Source organism: Clavelina lepadiformis, chromosome 7, assembly GCF_947623445.1.
Source record: "Clavelina lepadiformis chromosome 7, kaClaLepa1.1, whole genome shotgun sequence".
NCBI lineage: Eukaryota > Metazoa > Chordata > Ascidiacea > Aplousobranchia > Clavelinidae > Clavelina > Clavelina lepadiformis.
Window position 1 is genome coordinate 14122323 of NC_135246.1, and position 24129 is coordinate 14146451.

At 38.6% G+C, this 24129-nt stretch overlaps 2 protein-coding genes across 4 annotated transcripts; one reads left to right on the forward strand and one right to left on the reverse strand.

Annotated features, from left to right (window-relative positions):
* The first annotated feature begins 603 nt into the window (after positions 1-603).
* On the forward strand, positions 604-5754 carry LOC143465286 (arylamine N-acetyltransferase, pineal gland isozyme NAT-3-like). Its single transcript, XM_076963506.1, has 5 exons — positions 604-1921; positions 3330-3513; positions 3634-3715; positions 3865-3958; positions 4387-5754. The coding sequence occupies exons 1-5, from the start codon at positions 1574-1576 to the stop codon at positions 4615-4617; spliced, it is 939 nt and encodes a 312-aa protein (XP_076819621.1). The 5' UTR covers positions 604-1573; the 3' UTR covers positions 4618-5754.
* A 531-nt stretch (positions 5755-6285) lies between these two features.
* LOC143464755 (protein TANC2-like) lies at positions 6286-18049 on the reverse strand. 3 transcript variants are annotated; one of them, XM_076962718.1, is made up of 29 exons: positions 17888-18049; positions 17736-17798; positions 15005-15125; positions 14706-14839; positions 14418-14613; positions 14097-14260; positions 13907-14007; positions 13647-13764; positions 12941-13516; positions 12688-12848; positions 12486-12594; positions 12216-12406; positions 11907-12138; positions 11463-11762; positions 11159-11322; positions 10747-11044; positions 10460-10624; positions 10250-10353; positions 10048-10141; positions 9777-9919; positions 9489-9659; positions 9180-9380; positions 8940-9075; positions 8767-8829; positions 8576-8682; positions 8233-8425; positions 7901-8107; positions 7541-7751; positions 6286-7430 (listed from the first exon to the last, which is right to left on the reverse strand). In XM_076962718.1, exons 1-29 carry the CDS (start codon positions 17913-17915, stop codon positions 6959-6961), a joined length of 5223 nt encoding a protein of 1740 aa, XP_076818833.1. In that variant the 5' UTR covers positions 17916-18049; the 3' UTR covers positions 6286-6958. The 3 variants fall into 3 exon arrangements, with proteins under 3 accessions (XP_076818833.1, XP_076818832.1, XP_076818834.1); XM_076962717.1 differs by having other exon boundaries at positions 13871-14007; XM_076962719.1 differs by lacking the exons at positions 17736-17798; positions 17888-18049 and adding an exon at positions 15974-16502 and having other exon boundaries at positions 13871-14007.
* Between the last annotated feature and the right edge of the window lie 6080 nt (positions 18050-24129).

The window sequence follows — 24129 nt, forward strand, 5'->3', positions numbered from 1 at the left end:
GAACAAAAAATTGAAGCTTCACTGAACGCCTTAACGCTAAAATTTGCCTTTAAACTGGCCGGACTTTCCAGTCGGGCTTTGCCGTGGTGCAAATTTTGGGATTACATTTGTTGGAGAGTTTATCCGGCTCCACTGAAGGCAAACTTAATTGATGCAATAAGGCATACGAGTACAACAAACTCAGATTGTGGAAAGTTTGCATGTTTTGGATTTGAAATTTCTCACGCAGCAAGATGAAGCAATAGCCATTTTATGTGCAATTAGTTTTTATCTCTCGCACACTTGGCAAACTTTCCAACCTTGTTGTAGACGTTCATAGTTTGTGTTAAATTAGAGTTTTGCTAAACAAAATGGAAGAAAGTGAAGCAGAAAGTGCACCAACAGCATCACCGCCCCCGGAATGGTTGATTGATTTTCTCAAATGGGTGGGAAATGATCCGTGGGAGTTTATCACCACCTTGTTCCTTATCCTTTCACCCTTGTTTTTAATCTGTGCAATACTTGCTTATAAGCTGTCAAAGATGATTGAAGCCAAAGAAAAGAAGAAAACGATGAAACGAGATAAACGTATAAGCAGGAAACATGTGCGCCGTGCAAAAATCGACTAACTGTTTTGTAACTGCAGCTGTTTTTAAAATGCACAATGCTGGCTAAGCTGTGACTGGTCTTGCAGATTTAGTAGTTTTAATTTTATTTGGTCTTCAGTAATTCAATATTAAACTATTTGACCAAGTGGAACAATTTAAATTAAGCTGTAAGACCAAGTTTAATCAATTTTAAAGAAAATCAGCATAATAATTATTTGTATATTATGATACAATATAATTTTCTTTGAGATTGAAAGTGCATTAAGTGATCATTAAATGGAAGTTGTGCATTTTTTCCTAAATGAATTTAGCTATCCATCATGTATAGTCTATTTATCTGGTACTGTACTATTTGTGTAAATTTTCTAGAAGTTTGGTATGTAAGCAGTATCATTAACTCTAATGCAAAATGTAAGACAAGTTAGACAACTGTGATATCACAACGATATATAGTTAAAAAAATATTGTATATATGTTAAGAATTTACAATGAACGCTGCTCTAACAACTCTAAAAAACTTAAATGCTCTTATTTGTGTCACTTTTAGCTTTTAAGAAGTCTGGGTATTACCTGGTGTCATGTTGCAAATTTTTCCACGTTTATTGTGCTGAAGTAGTCTTATTTAATGACCTATTGTTGAATTTTTCTATTAATGCCTTGAAGTTTGATGTTCTACTGTATTTCAGTTATACATTTATAACTTAGAAAGTATAGACTTCGTTGCCTGTAGTGCAGGCAGTGCATACACTGCCTTGAAAAAATTTGCATTGTCTGGGATTCTGTCTAAATCACGAACTGGTACAGCATCATAATCTTAATCCTTGGGGACTGCCTGGAAAATTTTCAGATTTGCACTGCCTGGATGTTTTTGGCAATGATACCTATGTCAAAGTATATATTTAATGTTTTCTTACCACAATGATTTCAGAGTTTTAGCATTTTATTTTCATTAATTTGTGTGGTAAGTTAAATACTTTCATTACAAAATGCTGAAATGCCCTTCGTTTAATATTGACACATATTTAGAGAGGATAGGTTATTCAGGGTCCAAAACACCTAATTTGGAAAACTTAACAAAACTTTGTTGGTGTCAAGCAACAAGCGTTCCTCATGATACTCTGGATATATTTGGTGGCTTAAGAAAGACCTTGAATCTTGACAAAATTTACAATGACATTGTTACCAAATATCGAGGTGGTTTCTGCTATGAGCAAAACGGGTTGTTTGGAGTGTTACTGGAAGCTCTTGGTTACAGTCTGACACTGCTGGAAGGAAGTTGCTTTATTTATTCAATAGATCAATTCAGTTCACGTTTTGATCATCTTCTTTTTAAGGTATGACTTTTTTATAATACTTTTGCTTGTTTGTTTACTTTTATTCAAACAACAGTGAAACCTTGTTCGACGACTATTCCAATATATTTGATGAGACCACCTCAGTCAAGCCACCACCTTATTTTATCCCACATTTTTCTCCATGCAGTCAAGTCTTGGTAAAGTAACCACCTTGATTTGCAGATCGGTACCACTTTTTTTCGGTCATAGATGTTGGATTCCCTGTGATTGTTCACCATGCTAATATGGCTAATACTGGATTGCTACTGCATACACTCATTTTTAATTAGAAACCTAGGTACGAAGCTTTTAATAACTTGAAATTTACTCCAGTTCGGACACATATTTTATTGGCATAGTGTAAGTTACTTAGACATTAACTAATTTAAAGCAAAAACCTATCTGTTTCGAAAACAACAGAACTGATCAACTAGGGTTAACTGCGAAGTTTTGAATATTGTCACTGCATTTTTTTGCATTGAATAAGTCCAAAACAGCAGTTTTTTGCAGTTTAGATAAAGGTCTTTAGGATTAGAAATTAGTGTATTACACTGGGGAACAATTTGGAAAAAAAAATTTTGTTGACTTTGACTTGACTTTGCACTTGATTTAGGCTAATTCCGGTGTGCTGCTTTCAAAAATGCCACCAATTTTCTTCTATCACGTCAAGTTTTTGCTCTACAGCATACTTCCAAAATATGCAACTTTTCACGGCTTAAGCGGTATTGCTTTTCCATACGTAATCCTCTTTTTCTGCATTTTGCGTTTTCTTGCTTATATTTTCAACAGAATTATATGTTTATGTGACTTTTCGGCATGAGGCCTAAGTCAAGTCAAATGACTTTTGTGCGACAGCATGAGGTTTAATAATTTTTCTTATTATTTTTTTAATTTAGACAAACATAAAATCTAAATAAAGCTAAGCAATAATGCCAAAGAGGAACACTGTGTTTTCTGATGAACTGCGGCAGTAGTATCCTTGTTTCAGAAAAGGACATAATGACTTTGAAGCTGAATGCATTACTTTGCATATGCATATAATTATCCAAAAACATGTAATAAATTCTTTAAACCTAAAACTTTATTTGCATTGTACTTGCTGGCGAAATTGTCATCTTTTCTGGCAATGAAACTACGGTAGGCCTACTTAATGATTCTGGCAAACAGTACAAAATTTGGAAACACCTGTCATAAACTACAAGAGAAACAAAAACTATGTCCATTGAAAAATGTGCAATAATAATTTGCATATTGCTTTGAGGATAAAAAAACTAATATCAATGCTATACTATCCTGGGTTTAGTTTATCAAAGAATAAGTTTAAGGTCCAGATCCAATCCACCTTGCTTGGTATAAAGCACAATGATATTCCAGATGTGTAACATTCCACATAATGAACCTCTTTTAGGTGGTCATTGGTGATCAGGCTTGGATCATTGATGTAGGATATGGAATGCCTTCTTTTTTTGAGCCAATGAAGTTCAATGTCATGACTCCACAAACCCAAATGACAGGCATTTACAGGTTTAGAAAAGGGAGCGACTGTGATTATTACATCGAAAAGAAGTTGAAGCAGACATTTAGTCTAAATGGTAATCAATTAAACTGTGAATGAAACTAATTAAGTTTTCAATTCAATCATACTGAACCTTGTCGCTGAAACGTAATTTCTAGTACATTTAATGTAAAAAATATAATTATATCAAATTTAGATGGCAAGGAATTAAAGAGAAAGTTTAAACATTCAAAAACTTATTCTATTGGTGATGATTGGGAGCTTATTTGCAAATTTAGGTACTGTATGTCTCATTATCAATGATTTTCTTGTATCAATTCTTTTTTGAATTGTTTTTGTAGCAATTACAGTAAAGGTTTTTCTTCTTTTTACCGTTCCATTCTGACAATATTATTTCATTTTTTGTTGTAATTTTTCATTTTTTTAGCAACACACCTCGTCAGTGGAAAGACTTTCAAGTTGGACTGGATCATCACTTGAACGATGACAATGGTTTTTACACAAATAACACCTTTTTGGAGGTATCTTGCATTTAAATGCAATTTTTTAATTCATTTTAAGTGTTGTTGAGCCACTATACCATTTTATTAGCTCTTCAGTTTATTGTTGAACGTTGGTTCAGTGCCGATTCCTCAGCAATGAATCATAACATGTCATTATCAGCACTTTAGAAGAAAATCAAAACGTTAGGTTACAGCGAGCGGTGATCATAACAGAGTTTAATTTAAACTTGATTTCTATCAATGGAGTGTTACTATTGCTCCTGACCTCAGCTTTACTTTTACAGTTACAACTCTGTTTATCCTGCTCTACCATCTTGTTTATATTGATGTGTATCTGAGATTGTTTTTAGTTACTTTACTATCAGTTTTTTAAAATTATTTTTGTAATGAAATTCATTCGTGATTAAAATTAGGTATTCCTGCGTTACTCTGAAAAATGTTCACAGATATTTACTGAAAGAGGAGTCTTCGTACTTTGGGGCACAAAGCTGGTGGAAAAAGAATTTATTTCTCCAATGATTGAAAAAATTAGATGTACTGAGATGCTGCCAGAGAATGGTGATGAGGAAGAAAGTAAAAGAAGGATAGTTGAGCTGATGAAAAAAAGATTTGGAGTTGAAGTGGACTTCTGGCCAGACTTTAAATCTAAGAATTGGTCGCGGTTAACCTTTGAATGAATGTTTAGCACAGTTTGTTGTTTGGTACCATTACCATGTACAGTGAAATTGTGTTAGCTCAAAGTGGAAGGGACCTATTAAATTAATTCAACTTATCTGAAGTTGTTGCAATTCATAATGCGGTATAGGCATTTCACTGGGAACTCGTTGGTTACTTCAAATTATCCCAAATTAAGAGTTAACTAGCTTTTACTGTAATTTATTACAATTTATATATATTTTCACTTTAAAGCCATTTATGCATTAGGTTGAAGTTGTGCATTTTATGACATTTTTATTTCTTGTCTCTTAAAAAACCGTTACTGTTTAAGTAGTGTTAAAAAGTGTTTGCAAATTTGATCAAACTATGCAGCGATCTCAGATTAAATATTTAAAACGTTTCATCTGATAATGCCATATCTTTCATTTGCAAGTAATTATGAACGTTTTGCAGAAAACTTATTAATTCTCTCAGGAAATGTCTCAGGTTTAATGCATATGAAAACTATGGGTATAACTTTTGATTTTAAACCGAACATTCCTTGCACTTTTGCATGAAAGTTATTTGTCTTAACATTATCATTTTTAGTGTTCTTCAGTATCAATTGCTATGTGGTGGGTATAGATCTGAAGCAATAGGCTTTACTTTGCTTTACAGCCTTACTAGTTATTTTTTTAATTTTGCTTTGTGAAACCATTTAAAATATTTCAATATTATGCACTTCATTATGTGTGTTTGTGTGAGAATCTAGGTCCATCGTTTTGCACAGAATGTTTCTTAGGCTGTTATAGGAGGTTCAGGTGATCAGAAAGACTGATGTAAGTTCTGTTGCATTTAAACAGGGTTATTGCGATAGCTAGTAGTTGTACTGAAGAACTGTCACACTGGATAGTATTTGCTGTGGTATATGTGATGTTGGTATTTTTCTTCTTTTTTGATTATTTGGTATAGTGCAACTCTATGTATTATTGCAATAGACTAGCTTGCTGCTTGCCTGGTTATTTTTGCAAAAGTGACCTGGAAGTTTGATTTACCGCCATTCAGTTCTATCTTCAGCCTATCTATCTTCTTTGCCATAATATAATCGATGCATTTCTTTATTCTTGTTTTCTTTGTTGCAATAATTTCTCTGAATCATTAAATACTTTCATTACAAAGCCGCAATGTCCTTCCTTTACTATTGACAATATTTAGAAGAATATGGAACTTCAAGATCCACAATGTCACTAAGTAATTTTGAAACATAACAAAACGTTTTTCGAATTAGGATTGAAATACATGATATCCAGGTTCAATTTTGTGTCTCTTTTACCGTTGGTAGCCTCTTTTAATTTGAAAAATGTATAATTTGAAAATAATCTGATCCAAAGATCTTTAAAGGAAACGTGTTCCTTGTAAGAAGAAAAGCAGATATCACTGAAAGTGCTTTCTAAAGAAAACAGAGAAATTTTTAGTTGAGAATAACCAAGTTGAGGGACTTTGATCATAGACATCTTGTTCAAAAGAATTGTGCTCAGCCGAAGATACCCGTGTTAGTATTTTCGGCAGCAAATTTTCACAATCTTATTACCTCAACTGTCATTAAGGATACGTAATCCTGTCCATCTTAGCATTTCGCCCAATAAGACAAAGTTCCGCTTTTTTCGTTTATACAGTATTATAGCCTCATAATTGTAGCAGACCGAGAATGAATTTTGGTTCTTTTTTAATTGAATAATTTGATAAGAGGATGTAAAAATGCAAATAAGTTAAAACATGATGGTCATAAAGTGATAAAAAAAAACGAAATGTAAAATAATTGCAACTACTTTATGACAATTGCAACAATACAAACAGCTAAAAGCATTTCACCTGGAAAACCGTCAACTGAAACTTTAATTTAACTAAGCCACTAAACCAGGGGTTCTTAAAGTATGGGTCGCGACCCAAACATGGGTCGCGGAGGGTCAGAAAATGGGTCGCGACATAGTGACATAGGTGGGTCGCGACATAGGTTAATATAATATAATATAGGTCTATAGGACATTAAAATGGGTCGCGACATAGGTTTGGGTCGTGAGGTGATCATGAAACTCAGATTTGGGTCGCGCTCAAAAAAGTTTAAGAACCGCTGCACTAAACGGACCGTATAAACTTTATACTATAAACTATAAAGCATCCAACAAATCGATTTTGTCTGCAAGGAATATGGTGGGGTCGATGTTGGTCCTTTTTGAAAGGTTTTGCGGGCAGTGAAGGATTTAGCAATGCTAGCAGCTGAGTGAAGGATTGTTTAAATAACACTGCGCAGACATTCCACACAAAATAAAGCACCATCAAGCGATGGTAAGAAAAATTGTAAGAAGAAGAGCATTTGAAGAATTACAAATCGGTTACAAATGATGCCCGGGACGGGTCATGCCTTGGGGGCAGGTGTCCATTCGGATGTCCATAGCTCAAATCGTCCCTAAAGCTCTGCGGATGATGTCGGTTATCTTCCGACATTGAACGGTGGAAGTCGGCCGCGGAAGGTCGCCAGTGAGGATTCGTGCGTGGAACTCGACGCACACTTCCGTTAGCAAGTCCACTGTCATTCGAATAAGCCGGCAAACTTATCATCGAATCCGAGAGACCGTCGTGGGAGTTGACGCGTTGCTGGTCCGGCCCGTACAAGGAAGATATTCGGTTGCCATGGTTACGACCCTGAAAAGATCGTGCAAGCTCTGGTGTCATGGATGGGGTGGGGGATGTTCCGCGACTGGTGTTGCCATGGTAACTCGAGGCGGAATTCAATCGCGGCCTCGGATGCGGAACTGGAATTATTTCCGACGATACTGACGGGGGACGGGAGTGCCTAAAACAAATAAAACTTCCATCAACTTGCGCATATTTACCAGCGTTATAATTCGTTAAATTAATAACGAATAAATAAAAGTTAAATAACTAATGTGAGATAATGCTTACCTTGACCCACTCTTCCTAATCTCTTCTTTGATCTTTTCGATCAGACGTCGAATCTCCTTAAGATTGTTTGTAGGAGCGGTTTGCTCCGCATCCATGACGTCACGCAGCGCTGATTTTAAGCGCAACAACTCCCTCAGAACACGAGCTCGAGCATAAAGAGCTTCGTACCAATGAGGTTTCAAATCAAGTGCCCTTGATGCGCTTGACTCGGCTAGAAAAATAGAGATTTTCAAAAATTGGAATTTTTTTGTTTTTCGTAATACAAAGTTACCTCCATATAGTTATCGGTCGGTAACTAGTTCGTGAGACATTTGAGTACATTTTTTTAGAGAAATTTCGATTTGATTCCAGTTTATTTACCTCCATCGAGGTCACCCAGCTTTCTGAGACATCTTGAATATCCGAGCAGCAAGTGAGCGCAGGTATCGGCGAGTTTCCCGTGAGGTGGAGGTTGCTTGTTTTGAGAAGAGAGTTCTCCAACATGTTTCAATGATCTGGCATAAACCTCTCGCGCTTTGACAAAATCTGAGTTCTTGTAATAGCTGTTGCCATCTTCTAACGACTTTGCTGAGAGAGAAGCACTATGGTTAGCATGGAAGTATTTTAGCGAATAATAAATAAATGTAATACTCGTCCAGTTAGAAATTGTCTATAACAATAACAAACCAATTAAAATAATTTTTAATACTTACTCAATAGCGCGATGGTGACATTCGGTTTTCCAATGGCCATCGCCCACGACGTGGCCTGAATCGGCACACCCCGCTGTAGAAGCCTTGCGACAACCGCAATATTCTGGCAGCCAATAGCTCGATCTAGCGCACACATTCCACTAGCGTCCATGTGCGTTATGTCAGCGCCTTGGTCGAGAAGAAGGTCCAGGACCTAAAATACCACCAAAGACGTGCTCATTAATGGATAAAATTAATAATAGATTCTTTAATAAAGTGCCTGATAAAGCGTTTGAAGGTTTTTGCGTTACAATTTCACTAACTGCAATGTTACAATCAAACTAGAAATTAATCCATGACAAACCTGTGCATCTCCGAAAAAGGCGGCAAGATGTAGAGCGGTTCTCCCGCTCATATCACAGTGATTTATTTTACTTCGTCCAATCAAACTTCTAACACAGTGGGGGTGACCTGAATAAAAATGAAGTAAAAACATAAATCATCGTTGCCGTTTGCAGAGGAATTTTAAAAAGCCATCTGTCCATCCCAACTTACCTTGAAGGGAAGCCCATCCCAGAGCAGTCAAGCCTTCTCTGTCTTCGCTGTGTACATTCGCACCTGCATAAAAACAAAAATCAACAAACGTGTTTCCGCCATTACTACAAGCACCCTACACACATTTAACAATGTTGCATTTCTACAGTTTGCCGTAACTAAAGAAAACTTACCACGTGACAGCAGAAGCTCAACGACGCCAAGATGCCCATGACAGGCTGCGGTGATAAGTGGGGTTTTACCCGATGCGTCAGTGGCCTCGATCGGGGCCCCAAGGTTCAACAGAAGGTCAGCTGCGTCCCATTCACCCTGTTTAGTATAAATGCTCTTATATGTAAATTATTCATCTGAGTGAATTTGCTTTTTAATTTAATGCATTAAGAATGTTTAAAAACGTTTATTTATGGACTTACGTGTTTCACGGCGCTAATGAGAGGGGTAAATCCGTTTTTATTCCTCACATTGAAACTGGCCTTGAACTGTCGTACTAAGAATTCGCACACCTGAGATTTTCCGTGGGCGGCCGCTGATGTCAACGGGGATTCACCCTGACAAGGTTCTAGCCCATTGACGTCACAGTTGAAGTTATCAAAGTCCAGCAAATAATTAATAAGCTGAAAACAAAACATGCATTTTAAGTAACCATGTACTGTTCAATAAATGTTCACTAGTTATTAATTACTATATTAAACGTAAACAAGAATAATGATCAAGAGGCTTACTTCAGTGTTTCCTGTGGTTGAGGCAGCAACAAGCGCTTGTTGGGCTGCATGGGTTTGGTGATCCGGGCTCGGGAAGAATTGGGGAGATAAGAGAAGTTTGGCGATTGCGGAATGACCACGCGAGATCGCATGAAGCAGTGGGGTGTGGCCGTTCTGATCCATTTGGTTCAACTACAACGCAGAAAAAGCTTTGTTATATAATCATAATGATTTATAATTATCACGATGTATTATGATTCACAGGTACAGTAATTTACACGGATTTTGACGCATAACTAAGTTTCTTACAGCTGGGCTGTAGCGAAGAAGAAGCTCAACTACTGGCAAATGTCCAGCAGCGGCAGCAAAGGTGAGAGCGGCCATTCCGTTTGAAGCGGGAAGATTAACATCAGCGCCAAACATTAGAAGTACTTCCGCAAGTTCGGTGCAACCTGGTAGACAGTGAATATATTCAATGAGTGATCACATCTGTTAGTGATAAGTTGGGTAAAAAACTTTGCAACATATATGGAGTTAAACTACTTTATGAGCTACTTTTATGTCAAGTGAGTGGACTTACCGGTATGTGCAACCACTGACAATGGAGAAGCGTTGGAAAATATTGAGGTTTGGATATTCGGGTTGGCTCCAGCTCTGAGAAGTAACTTGCTAACCTAAAACACAAAAACAACAAATTTAACAATGTTTTTAGAGAAGTTTTTCATCTAAAATTTCACTGTTACAACGTTTTTAGGTGTTCCTTAGTCTCACATCCTAAATACCTTTAGATTGGGATAAAATAGATTTCGCATCGATGAAAGAGCTTCAGTAAGTTGCTTGCTGCTGCTAGCCATAAACCGTGCGTTGCTCTCACTGGCGCTAACCCCTATGAAATCAACACGTCAATTGCAAAGAAGTTACTTTCAGCTCAAGACTTAAACAACTTGAGAAATCGCAGTAAGATACTGTAGATAAGAAGTTCAAATCTCAACCTGTTTGTTTTGACTGGTTCTTAAACATTCCCGCCTTGAGCACGTGATGTGCAAGTTCCAAGGTGGCGTGCTGGTGCAAGCGTTCAACTGGTTGGTGAGACAAGACTGTCGCCAGCAAAGCGTAACCACGTTTCACATCGACACGAAATTTGCTGGAAGATTGCACTGCGAAATAAAAGCTAGCTAGTAAATTGAAATTTGCTTCTACAAAATGGAAAGTCAAAAAATGTTACCATATGTGTAACAGCTTTACAAAAACATTCTATATGAAATATTGAAAAACTTACATGTTCCGCCGCGTTGTAAGGAGATCGACTGCCCCAGAAGCCACTCTCTGAAGCAAGGATGAAAGAATACTCTTCCGCCAGATGGCGCGCTCTGCACGAGAAATGCATCGAGGAGTTCGAGCTGCTGCTTGAACTTGGGCCAGGGCAAGTGGTTGGGCGGGAGGCCGGAACACACAGCCTGGTAAAGCTGGTCGTCTTTGAGTGGGTAGAGGGAGGCAAGGGCGACTGCAACCACATCCCGTACCTCGTCAAACGAAGTGTAGCTCATGAAACGCAGATTGCATTGCAAAAGGAAAACCTGAAATAGATTGTTACGTTACGATGAGTTGAGTTTAGGCCATCTATTTAACATATTTACTCAGAAAATCGGACAGTTGAAAACAAAAAGACAGCAATGAAACAAATTACGCACCTCGTGCATGTTGACAGGTATCACTTTGAATCCAGCGCTCTTTGGAACGATCGCCCCTTGTTCTATGAGGTCAAGGGTCATGCGAAGAAAGAGGAAACTTCCGCAGGCTAATTTTAATAAATGTTGACTCAGCTGTTTCTGAGTGACAGTAGGATCGGACTTCCCTAAAAAATATGAGAGCAAGACTTGAATTATTAAATTCCTATTACAACAAGAAATATTTTAAGTCTTAGTCAAAAATACAGCTAAAACATTAAATTTCCAAAATTAAAGAAAATCCAACTTGATACTATAAGATTCTCACCTGACAAGGACAAGTTGGCTAATGTACTTGAAAGCGACATGCGGTGATTCACGTAAACTTGCATATCACGTGAAATGTGATTGCTCTCGCTATCTAGCGATATAAAATGGACAGGAAACTGCGCCACTAGAGGCTGATTGTCAGTCCGGCAGGTGGCAACAAGTTTTATGAAATCCGGAATGTCAGGAAGATGTTGTTGAAGGAAAGATAGGATCGAAAATCCGCAGTCCGGTCGATAGAGTTCTGCTTCGTTCAAAGCGTCCACGACAATGACGAGATTGGAACGAGGAAGTTTCTGGGCTGCAGACATTATGACGTGTAATAGCTTGCATTGTTACGTTTCAATATATTGATTAGAACAACTTATGCAGTATTCCACTTATATCGGTTATATATCCGTTACTTCCATTACAAGAAGCTGATTTTCATTATTATTTCACTTACTTTGTTTTAACATAACAAGTGGTTCGAGTATGGCTTTATGCAGAGCTTGCGAAGGGTTTTGAATGCAGTTCCTAATGCTCAGAAGGTTCTGAAGATGTGGTTCCTGAATGAGCAGTTCCCTGTATGCGGTTAGCTGCGGCGCTTGCGACAACTGAGCCGCAATACTGTGAAGAAACTCCGGTACATAGCACGTCGTGTTGTTGTCAGATTGGCAGAAGTGAAAGGCGACGATCTATAAAATAGTAACAACCGTTTATTTATCACATTACAATAGCTTCACATTGCAAAACGCGTAACACAATAACTGACTTGTGATGCGAGTTTTCGACTCGAATCCTCGGTAAGGGAGGTTTGGCTGCTAGCCCGGCTACTAGCCATGCTGCCGAGTACAGGACTAGCGGTCCGACTGGAATGATTTGAGCTCCCGCCGTGGTGGAAATGTTGTCGAGAAAGTGGGCTCGACGACCTGGACATTGAATTTTGGACGCGATGAATGGAATCTGGAAAAACTGTGCAATTAGAAAACTATTACCGTTGATACGGCACACAGCAAATGAATAGCAAAAGACGATGTCTCACCCATTTCAGATTTGTTATTGGGACGAGAATTCCGCCAACCGTGATAACTGTGCGACACTAAGTGGTCGACAATGGCAGTTTTACCATAGCCAGGCGACCCGGTAATGATCTGCAAGATTATAAAATAGAACAATAAACTCCATAAAATACACATTATTTCATCCCAAAAATTCTTTTAAAAGAAGATTTATAAAGTACTCACCACGCCTTTGTTCTTAGGCTCTCTTGAGGCGAGAATGGATAGGATTTCGTTGAAGAGCCAGTCTCTTCCCACAAATTTTGTTTCACTGGTGACAGCCGATGGAAGCTCAAACTGAAGACCTTGAAGAACAACGTCTGGAGGACGATATGGCGCAAATCGAACTGAAAATAAAACTGTTGGTTGTAGGCGACAAACAAACTCATTAAGTTAAGTTTTTCAGAATTAGATTAAAAGCAAAACACTAAGCTGTTACCTTTCGCGTCCGTATTTGCTCTTCTTCTGTCGCCTGGATTCGACCTTGTCGATGACCTAGCGTTACTTTGACGTTTAAAGGTGTCGTCTTCATTGACAACGGTACGGTCGTCACTCGTCATCAAAACTGAATGCGGACGAGGTTGTTCCCACAACGCGTTTATACTTCCGTGAAGTTTCGGTTTTGTAGGTTTTTCTCCGCCGGTTAAAAGTACCCCAGTGGATTCCGCCCTGCTAATCCCCAATCCTGCGAACGAACTGCTCAAGGGCAATTGCTTCCCTTGATTCAACGTCACCGGAACTTCCCTTCTGACGTCATCCGACCACACTTTACTTTGCCCCCTGAAGGAGGGGTTATTGTCCTTTGGGGGGAGGGCTCCGGAAGATAGTGTACCCGCAGCTCCGTCTGACGCTAGGCGGATCCGGCTGGTTAATGTGGAACTGGCAGTGCTGAAGCTATCGTCAGGTTTAAGTCTTCCATCTTTAAACGTCCCATTGTGTATGTGTGGGGGTTGAAGGTGGGTGTGTCTATCTAAAGGACTTGGAGTGTATCGCGTTTCCGGGTAAAGGTGGAAGTCTGTAAGAAAAACAATAAGTTTTAACAACAACTAACCAAAAAGTCATCCACTATACAACTCGTTAATACATCTCAACCATTGACCAGAAAACTAAATGAACCGTTTAAAAACAAAACACAGTTAACTCACTTTTAGGGGGAAGGGGAGGAGCAACCTCGATTGATGGAAGAGCTGGATTGTCAGCGGGAAATTTCACCGAATCGGACGTTGTTAGAGGAGGCAGAGGTAAAGTATCAGCCGAGGATACCTAAAGATCAAAGCGGAATTAAAAAAACGACCGATATTAATCGGCTAATACCAGAATTGCAATTTGACTAGCGCGAGTGAAAATCTTTTGTTTAGCTAATTCGTACGTTAGTTTTCGGTTTGCTGACGTTTACTTCACAAACCGACACTGCAGGAGTGATAGACTGCGATGAAGAAACACTTGATCTAGTTGAACGATTAGGGGAATCCCTGCAGAGTTGAGGGAGCTTTTTCACTTCCGCATCTTAAACAACAAAGAGATTGTTTGTAGAATCGTTCCTTAAAACGCCGATGTAGGTATACAGCCCGCTTAAGCAGTTTCAATGTCACTACCTTTTTCAACCGGTGGGTCGTTCTGTGGTTTCGGGCGTTTTGTCGAAGGTCGGCGGGTTCGAATTGCTCCTGACATCGTCGCCGACTTCGATCCTCTCCGGGGATCGGAATTCCACAATGGTGCGTTGCTCTGTTCAGCTAATTTCGATTGAGAAAAGTTGGCTCTGAAATATGTTAATAATTAAAATCAAACAAACCTTACTTCTACTAACCAACAACAGTTTTTCTGTTACTACAAAAACTAGAACTGCTCTCTCTCTCTCTCTTTCTCTCTCTCTTTTCCGTTGCAGTTTGCTTTGAAGAATTTGATATTCTACTCACCCAACTGCGGATGGACAGATTATGTCGGAAGAGCTCCTTGAGTGAGTGGGAAGTGGGACGTCGTTAAGGGAGTTAAGATCTTGATGTGTCCTGGAATCAAGTGACCCAGTCCGGTTGGGATCATATGGAGCTGTAGATGGGAGGAAAACTGATGCTCCGTGCCGAAATTCCGAGTCAAAAGACCCCACGCTGCTCCCTGATAAAAATAAATGGTGATTTTTAATTTCTTGATCTTTTGACAGCAGAACATCTGAATAGAAAAACGCCCTAACAGCTATATTTACTGACCAATGCCTTTGTCGGAAAGGGTAGACGCAGGACTGATTGTTTGTTTCTTCTTTAAGTCGCTTTTTTGGATTTTAATGCTGTTGTGATGACTCAGCATTGGGTGGGGGTGGTTTGTCGTTTTAACGTGGCTGACTCTGCAAAAATTTAAGTGGTTTAAGCAGAATTGAGCATTGCCTTAAAGATTTCGTCTCGTTAAATAACAGCATTGTTATTGAGCCAACAAATAACAAGATATGTCAAAAAAGAAACAAAGAAGGGAGTGCTAAATTTAAAAACCAACTTAAAGACAATCAAATTACCGTTGATCCCCAAGAAAGAGGCCAAGTTTGGTCATCAAAGATGGGTCAGGATCGTCCAGGTCCGGGAGGCCTTTGCTGTTGGGGCGATTTGTGGTGGAAGAAGCGCTGCCTGTACCTGCGTCTTGAAAAGAAGATAATCAACTTTAATTAAATAAGCACAAAAAGCACGAATTAAACATGCGGAAAAGATTAAAGACTTTTTGGTAACAACATAAAAATTGGTTGAACGCAATCTGTATTATCAGCCGACACACACAAAAAAACGGAAAACCAGTAAGCTTGCCCCATGCCAACAAGACTGGCAGATATCAATCTTGAACCAATTTTATAGTTGATATCAAAAACCTGTTTCCTTTTCTTACGTATTTCCGCTTTGAATCACGCGTGGGAACTCTAATGCGGAAGTAATTGAGTGAAATATATCAAGGTGGCGGTATTTGAAGTTAACAGCAATTTAGTTCTAGCTTAAGAGTTTTTCAATGTGATGCAAACATTCAAAACGCGACAAGGCTATAACCTTGTTTTCTTGCACCAAAAGTAAGCTATCACACTTGGGATTTCTTAAAATACTTTTTGGCTTTACGTTGTAACCAATGTAACGCATTCCATTGGTAACAGTAACCACAAATACACGGTCCGCGTCTCACTTAACGTAGTTCGGAAGATAACGTGTCTAACTTTGTCGTTAAGTAACGCCAACAGTTCCCCACACAAATTTATCTTCTCCTTCGTTTTTCGTTTACTCCACCTTGAGAACAAGACCTCCATTTGTGTTACCGATAGAAGCAATCAACCTGTCACCAAAACTCTAGTCTAGCCAAACTGTAACTACAACAAGGTATCCGAAAATAAACTGCAAGTATGTCTGAGCTAAAACTAATAAAATTTACCAGCACATCACCAATGACATTGATATCGTCACAACGCATCCGGACCTAGTGGCCAACAAGCAATCTATAAATTACTTGCCTCAATTGGTATCCTTGTCAAGACTACATCACTTATTCGCAACCATGTTCCATGAACCTCCTAGCAACTCATTTTGTGCCGGCAAATATCGATTTTCCGGTTTGCAGCAAGGTTAAATACAACTGCTCTGCTTTCTCTATTAATGCGCTTTGGTAATGGGAGTTTAATTGGTCACCGAAGCGGTGCAGTACGCCCGTAAATCCTATGACCACGTGTCTTGGCCTTGTTAAGCTAAAAATATTGACCGAAACGTCACCGTGTCTCGTGCTTCAAGGGAAATATTTTGCTTGCCGATTAAGTTGCGGAGTTAATTACCTGGCGTGTGCTATTCACGTCTTATACTTGTAGTTATGGTGCATTTTTCTTGTCCGCTTCGGGTTTACAGATTGTTTTGGCAACAAGTCTAAAATGGCAACCCTTGTGCAATCGTTGGCCTATTCTTATCGGTTTGGAATTCTAAATCCAAGTACAGTTATTCACACGCACCCTTCGTGCATTTGGCAGGTTTAACTTTAACAAAACCGCGTAAAACCACAGACAGATAAGCGCGAAGCTTATCAATTGCGACATACCAGTATTTGCTTTAGCCTCTCGTGTTCAACGTTAGAGCGTCACCTTGAAAACAAGGCGTCACCTTATTAGGCGCAGATTACACAACAGAACAAGTTAGCACTTCACAAATACCTTCGTCAAACATGGAGTTAAAGATTAATATGAAGCAACGCGAAAACAGCTACTTTGGTCAATCAATTGAGCAAGTCCACACCAAATGTGCGACCAAAAGCGCAAGTGGCGAAAGTCGCCAAAGAGTCTCGTACGAAATTGCAACATATTTACAAAAATGACGAGACTTAAGTGCTACCAGATTAATGTTTAATAACGTTGAACAAAGATAGTGTTTTTTTTTCGAACGGGGCATTTTATTTTGTATTCGAGTACAGTATGTCCGAAAACACGCAACTGCTGATACCACGATTTCAACGTAAACAGCGAACGACATTGTTAGCATATAACGCTTTTCATTGTCTGCAACTGTGAAAATTTTTCCAGACGTCCCGGTCCAAATTGCTACGAGTGTTTCTCCAGAGTCTCTTTCAACGTAAATAACGAGCAATCATAATCTTACGTCAGAGCAGTATAATTCATAGCCGGATTAGACTCCTTCTTTGTGAGTCACAGAATCCTTTGACAACTCCCACTGAACTTCATATCAAAACGGTCTCATTTTTCGATCGCATAATCGATTACGATGAAAATAATCACTGGAAACCTTGAAATTCTTTTACCGATTCGCGCATTAACAAATTTCGAGTGATATGATACTTGTGTGAATACTTATACACACATGGTTACTCAAGCGTCATGTGCTTACGTATTCAAGGCCTGTAGCTTATACAAGAGCTTTCAAGCTTTTCCGTTCAGTTCCGATAACGGTCTGGTTTAGACAGTAAGCCCTTGTCACACGATATTGCATGTCAAACACAAGATACGCACAACAAAAGTAATATCATTATCCAGAGTTACTGTAAAGGCGGTATTTCTTATCGCTCCGAATCATCTTTCCGCCTACGTCGGGCACGGAAGTCAAAACGTGGATGACTTATCTTCGCTTAACATCATAGCTTTTTAAGGGGGCTGACGTAATGGCTTTTACAATATTGTTTTTGATTTTGCATAAATTCATGTTCGTGCTCGCCGTGACGTAGCGCGGTTGATGAGGAACGTAAAATATTCCAGAATGTTCTTAAACTTCAACCCTTACCTTCCTCGGACGAGGGCACGGATGGAATTTCGACAAATTTCGGCTTTCTTGTACCTGGAAGCGCTGCAAGGTAAGACAAACACTAGTTAGGATATTAGTTGAGCATCCATGGAAAATATTTCAAAAATCGCGCTCAAAAACGAGCCGCCTACCATGTGTGTTCTCATCGATGGTTGTCATGTCTTTCTTTTCGTTTATCAATTATAAATTAGTTATATACAAACACAGTAGTATTGATTTGATATTAAATATCACCATATATATTCATCATACCCTAAAGTTCTGGTCGTATGATAGCTGAAAAATATAAATTCCGTTATTGATGGTTTGATAATTAATTAAAAACTGACGAATTCGGTCTGACGCCAAGCAATCACTTTCAATTATAATGTCACAATGTCAAAGAAATCTCTGAATCAAAGGGGCCGACTTTTGTTACGTCATAGTAACGTATAAAGGTTTAAATGCGTCTACTTGAATCTGGTTTGAAATTTAAGTTAAGTCAGATGTTTTGACACATAAAATATCGAAAAACCTTAACACATCCACATGTAATCATTTACATTTTACGACGAATTCGATTAAATTCAACTCTTGAGTCTTTAGCCTTGTCGGGCACATAAAACTTCGTCTGTCAGTCTTAAAAATAACAAACTCAGCTTTCCAAAACTGTTTAGACAAATCTGACATTTGCTGGCCTTCAATAACACCCATCATTCTTCTGACAAACTCACAAAGTACAAGAACAGCTTAACTTAAAGAGAATAACTTTTATAAACAATGCCAAGCTGGAAAAAAGAAACTTTGCAATGTGCTAATAATCTAATCAAAATAGCTGGAATTCACAGACTCATTCAACACTTTGAGCGCAGTTGGACTTCTTTGCTTTCTAATTCACTGTTTACAAAATAGAAGGGATCTAGATTATTCAGTTTAAAACAAACAGAGCGGGCGCGATTAAAAGTCGGGCCAAAAGCGACTTTACCCAACAATTCATTTGCCGCTCACTATCTTTTTGATGTACTCCAAACAAAGATGAAAAAACTTTAATTCTTTGTGTCCGGTAAGGATAACATTGCAGTAAAAAAGGTGAAAAGACAGACGTTTTTCAAAATACTGTATGCTATACCAAAACCGAATTAAGCAAATTTTCTACTCTGCTTTCAAAACAAAACCAATATGCGTAGATAACGTACAGTAAGATCATTTTAGCAAACCTACAGGCAAAAAACGTTGTCTTAAGTGCACTCAAACCCGCAAGTGAAAAAGGAACTTGTAATAAAATACAGAAAAATTTTAAAATTCCACCCTTGACCTAAAGCATAACTGCGCTTGACAACACGAGGTGAAGCTACAACAGGATACTTGAGCCTTTTAAAGCATTCGGCCATGTAGGAAACTGCTTTTGACAACATAGCTAGTTGCACTTCAATTATTCCTGTATGCTGTAAACAAAAGCAATCTCTGAGTAAAGTGACCGTACCAATCATCCGTATTAAGTCCCTTAACGCTAAACATATCACCAAATATTTTAAAAATATCCCAAATACGTGTAAGCTTTCCGCATTTTTAAGTCAAGTCCCTATTCATAGATACGACAGGTTACGACCAACACCATTCCTTGGTCGTAGATTGATTATTTTGACATTTGTCGTGTTTCAAGTTAGTCGCCCACCCACCAGGCCGGCTGATCAATAGTATGTCAGGTATTAAATATCGTCAAGAATAATCGGCGCATACTTCGGCGACAGATCGAGCGATTACAGTCCAAACTCCCTTGACGTAAGGACATTCCAACCTGTATTATCAGAACTTTGCATAAACATAGGGACTGACTCGGGCAATCAAGTAAAGTTAAAACTCTTTGAACTGGGATAAATAAAAACCATCACAGTCTGCACTATCTCAACCTTACTTCTAGAGTTTTCCCTACAAACACTACTCCTCGTTATTTTTCTGTCAAGATTAATAACGTCCTGTATTTGTTTCACGTAAAACGATTAGTTTGCGACAATCATTATCAAACGCCACTCCTATCCTTACCGGTTGTAGTTAGCAATTGACGAGTCAATTTACGCGTCAACCAAGGCAAAGAAGTGGTGATTATGATACAAATAATGTCAAAGTAATTTAAATCTACGCCACAACCTGGATTTCTACCGTTAAACACTATGCAACAGCGAAATTAAAATTGTTAATACCTTCAAACGTCACAGCACTAAGCTAATAAACTGGCGGCCCGGTAATTACTTGAAGTTGGAAATTGTACTGTGGCGTACTACTTAACTGCTGAACAAAACGGAGATGGTTTGGCAAATCATCCAAATGCGTTTGTACGAAATCAAGTACTTCTGTAAAAGCAGGCGGTCGAACAAGTGTCTGTTGAGTAGGTTGCTACAACACTGACAAAATATTAAGTGCCGCTGTAGCAGATGTACCTACGCATTTACGTGGTGAAACACACTAGGGAAAAACTGACAATACTTATTATCGTTGAAACCACTTGCTGTTTTAAACGCTATATGAATCAACCAAGTTATTCTTCTATCTTCACAATACTTGTTTTGACGTGCGGTTCGATACAATGTCTCCATGTAGAATGACCGGTAGATTATCTTCATTTGTTTTCAACACACGGGAATATAATCCTCAATAAATTACATAAAACCTTTGATTACACTTATCGATTGTTCCACTTCACTAAACAAGCGAAGGAAGGCTGCACTCAGTGATCTCCTAAATTCATCCAGGATTTCATATTATGCTGTACTAGGCCTAAAGATCAAGGCTATTTTTTCACAGCTTTATTTCCTCAAATGTGCGAAGCGTAACCGTTTGAAAATTTGACGGCACACTTGAAAACCAGGTAATTCGATACGCGGCTTATGAAAGTAGCAAAAGCCCGCAGGGTGGCGAAGGAATTTTACAATAGAATTTCTGCTGACCGCCGACAGAGGTACTTTGACCAATACACCGTAAATAAACCAAGTCAAACACGCCTTTCCGAGCAAATGCGCTAATTCTCGTGAGTGAGTCATAAGTATTTCATAACGACACTTTCGTTAAAAATAATTCTATCGACGTATTACGCGACGGCCGACAACCGCCCAAAGCGTACCATACGTCATCGCCATAAAATGTGAGATAAAAATCACTGTAAAGTAGTCTTTATCGGTCAAGCGCATGTCTATTACAAATAAAATAAAATTAACAGAAAGGATAGCTTTAACCTATCATTCTGTAGACTAAATGAATTACATCCGACGCTTAGAACCACAGAGAGTAGGCTACTTCTGCTAACCGTTTATGGATTGTAAACCAACCGGTAAGAACCAAATAAGACCTATCAAAAAGATAAACGTGCTCCATTTATAACCAAAGTAACTTTCTCATATCAAATACAGGGTGAAATCAAACATAAGATGACAACCTATGCTTCCTATCACGTGACATATACAGACGAACGCTCAAGCGTTTCACCGCCTAGATTTATCCAACCTTTAACAGTGACGAATTAATAGATATTATGACGAAAGAAACTATTTTGCTCTATTTATCAAAAAACTTGTTCTATTGTCAGACGCCAAGATTATATCAACTCCAAAGTACACCGCTGCTTTAACTTGCATTGAAAAGTGAACCTGCTGTACTGAATGGTGAATAACGTTGGTCAATAACATTGGTGAATAACGTCAACTAGTTAATTATTAATTAAATTGGCTTTAACGTGCGCCTATATATGAGTTACCGACAAAGAAGTTTGTTTTAAAAGGGAGGGTAATGTCTAACTCCAACCTCACACTAACCTACGTTATCGTCCATGTGATAATAAGCACTTGGTCAACATCCGCCCGAGTAACTCATAAAATTTAACGTGTTCAATCCCTAGGGTTTTTACTGGGAAGTGTGAACTCTCAAAAGGCAGAATATTATGAGCTTGGTGGCTTTAAGCATAGTTATTCAGTTTCCTTGGAATGCCATGACGCGCACCGACGAAAGCCTTTGAGGCTTAGATCTTCAAAATGCCGCCGAAACTATTTTTGCTCCGATTCATATACCAGAATTTCCACGCCTTGACTTCTCTGTAATAAGGCCGAATCACATAGCGAAAGGTGGCACTTGAAATTCCAAGGATGTTCAAAAACACTTCACAGGCAAGAATTGCGGCTCCTCGACCATCACGTATCGTATACTTAGCCTCGAAAACGCGATCCTCGCCCAACCGTGAGGTCGAATATACTTTGAGGTTGTTACAGATTCGATACGATATGTCGTTTTAATTAATACTAGGAGAATGTAATCTCAACCAACTTCGGGAAGTTTAACGCCTGACGCAGAACGTTGGAAAGTCTACAAACCACATCCTAGCCAAGAACTGGTATTCAATGAAACTAAAACTTTCATTGAAAATTCCAAAATATTCCAATCTTTAAGCATGATGCATAACATTAGCACACGGTTCAACTGTACGATTACTCTGCTGCCAGAAATCGCCTAATATGCATGATCATCATTTCTAAAAGTCTAAACTATTTTTAAAACCAGTTGACAGTTTCCAGCTGTGAAGAACTTTGGTCAAACAATTTCACACCTGCGTGTCAAGTACACACATAAAGAACGTATACCACGTGTACATAATCCTGTTGTATTAGTTAGCGCTAAAGTTGTGTGTTTTTAAACACATACTTTTCGCATGTATCATTGAATTTTGATAAACGATTGCAAAGGCTTGCGTCATGCTTACGTCACTCCGTATACAAACACTATCAAGAATTGTTTAAAGCAGAGTCATGCAGGTGTCAATTAAACATAGCCCCAGGGTGAAATTGTTAATGACTTAAACAAAGTTAAAAACATAAATCATTACTGTGTACCAGTAAAGGTGTCACCCATGGCAGGACGACATAACGCTGTACATTCCAATGTTAAACAATAAACTTCCATAAAAACGCTCTTAAAGAACTAACTTCAATTAGACAATCGGGTTAACGCCCGTTTTTGCGCCAATAAAATTACCCCATTAAGTTTTACAACGGACGACGAATATACGAGACAATCTTTGAACACACATTAAACGTCACAATCACGAATAATCTGCATGATTTCGACATAAAAGAATAGAGCACGCCGCGGGCGACACCGCGTTGTTTCACGGATCTAATTATGCATGCTTCAATGGTAGATATGCTTCGTTGAAAAGGACGTAAATTTGGCTCAAATAGTTTTGTGGTGGGCCAGGAATTCCGTGGGCAACCAAGCATCCTACACACGCTTAATAATTCATGTTTTTCAGTAACTCTTTGGCGAAATAGACTCAAAACCGACCACATAAAAACAAAATTAATAACTTGAAAAATTATACTTCCAGCACGTGTCTTCGTCATGCATTCACATTTAAATAAGTTGCCAAAATTTAAGCAACGATATAAAAATTGACAACCACCGTAAATCTATCGAGTTCTAAATAAAAGTAATTTAGCATAATTTTGGGAACCAGAAGTTGTAAAACTTCTTCCATGCAGTCACAGTCATTAGTCATATTGGTCCACAAAACCGGGTCTAGTATACAAGTGCAAAACGACATGATGCCTTTGTATACTAGACCCCAACTACTCAAATTGTGACGTCAGCTGGCTATGCACTAGAATACTAGATCCACAAAATCTTCGCAACGGTCATAAACACATTGATTTACCAACTTCGGAATTCGACAGGTTGGCAAATTTGCCAACTTGATAACTGAAATGCCTAGTTAGACGACATGGCATAAAGCACTCGTTAAAGCAATAAACCAACCAACAAAAAGCCATTTTAGAATACCTCGTAACCTTCACCAGCAAATGAGTTTTATGGTCCAAATAAATGAAATGGAATTAGTGCTAGTGATTTCCGCTGTTCTCTGCTATCGGGCTACGGTTTATCCCAATAAGAAAGTATTCCAATTGGAGAACGTCAAGTAATTCGTCCATTGGCAATCGTGTGTAGTGGTTGCAGACATGTAACCCAACTGAAGTGCAAAACTTTCGCTATGGTTGTCGAATGCAAGATGATAATGATTCTAATTATACGTTTTGCCTCATATCATGGTTTACACTGCCACTGAAGCTGACGTAGCGTAAAATGCCCTCTTTTGGTTGTTTTTCATATTTCATATTCTGCTATTAACAATTATCAGTCATATATACAAATAACAAGCACAAATTGACAATACGGCATCATCGACTAGACGTGGCTGAACGAATTCTGGGCACAAACAACCATCATTACTCGCTTCTGTACTGCGACAAACCTTGGTGTCTCTGACTAAACTACGAAGACCCCTTCAGCAAACGTGTCATCGTCGATGCCTTCTTCTCTCTTTCTCTTCAATCAATCCAAGATATATTATGACATC

Excerpts from the sequence above, each read along its gene's own strand:
- LOC143465286 (XM_076963506.1), top strand. The coding sequence starts at position 1,574 with ATGCTGAAATGCCCTTCGTTTAATATTGACACATATTTAGAGAGGATA. Across the intron at positions 3,514-3,633 it reads GCAGACATTTAGTCTAAATG|ATGGCAAGGAATTAAAGAGA; the intron begins GTAATCAATTAA and ends TATCAAATTTAG. Across the intron at positions 3,959-4,386 it reads CAAATAACACCTTTTTGGAG|ATATTTACTGAAAGAGGAGT; the intron begins GTATCTTGCATT and ends AAATGTTCACAG.
- LOC143464755 (XM_076962717.1), bottom strand. The coding sequence starts at position 17,915 with ATGACAACCATCGATGAGAACACACATG. Across the intron at positions 14,614-14,705 it reads CCTTTCCGACAAAGGCATTG|GGAGCAGCGTGGGGTCTTTT; the intron begins GTCAGTAAATAT and ends TATTTTTATCAG. Across the intron at positions 11,763-11,906 it reads ACTTGTTATGTTAAAACAAA|CCCAGAAACTTCCTCGTTCC; the intron begins GTAAGTGAAATA and ends TAATGTCTGCAG.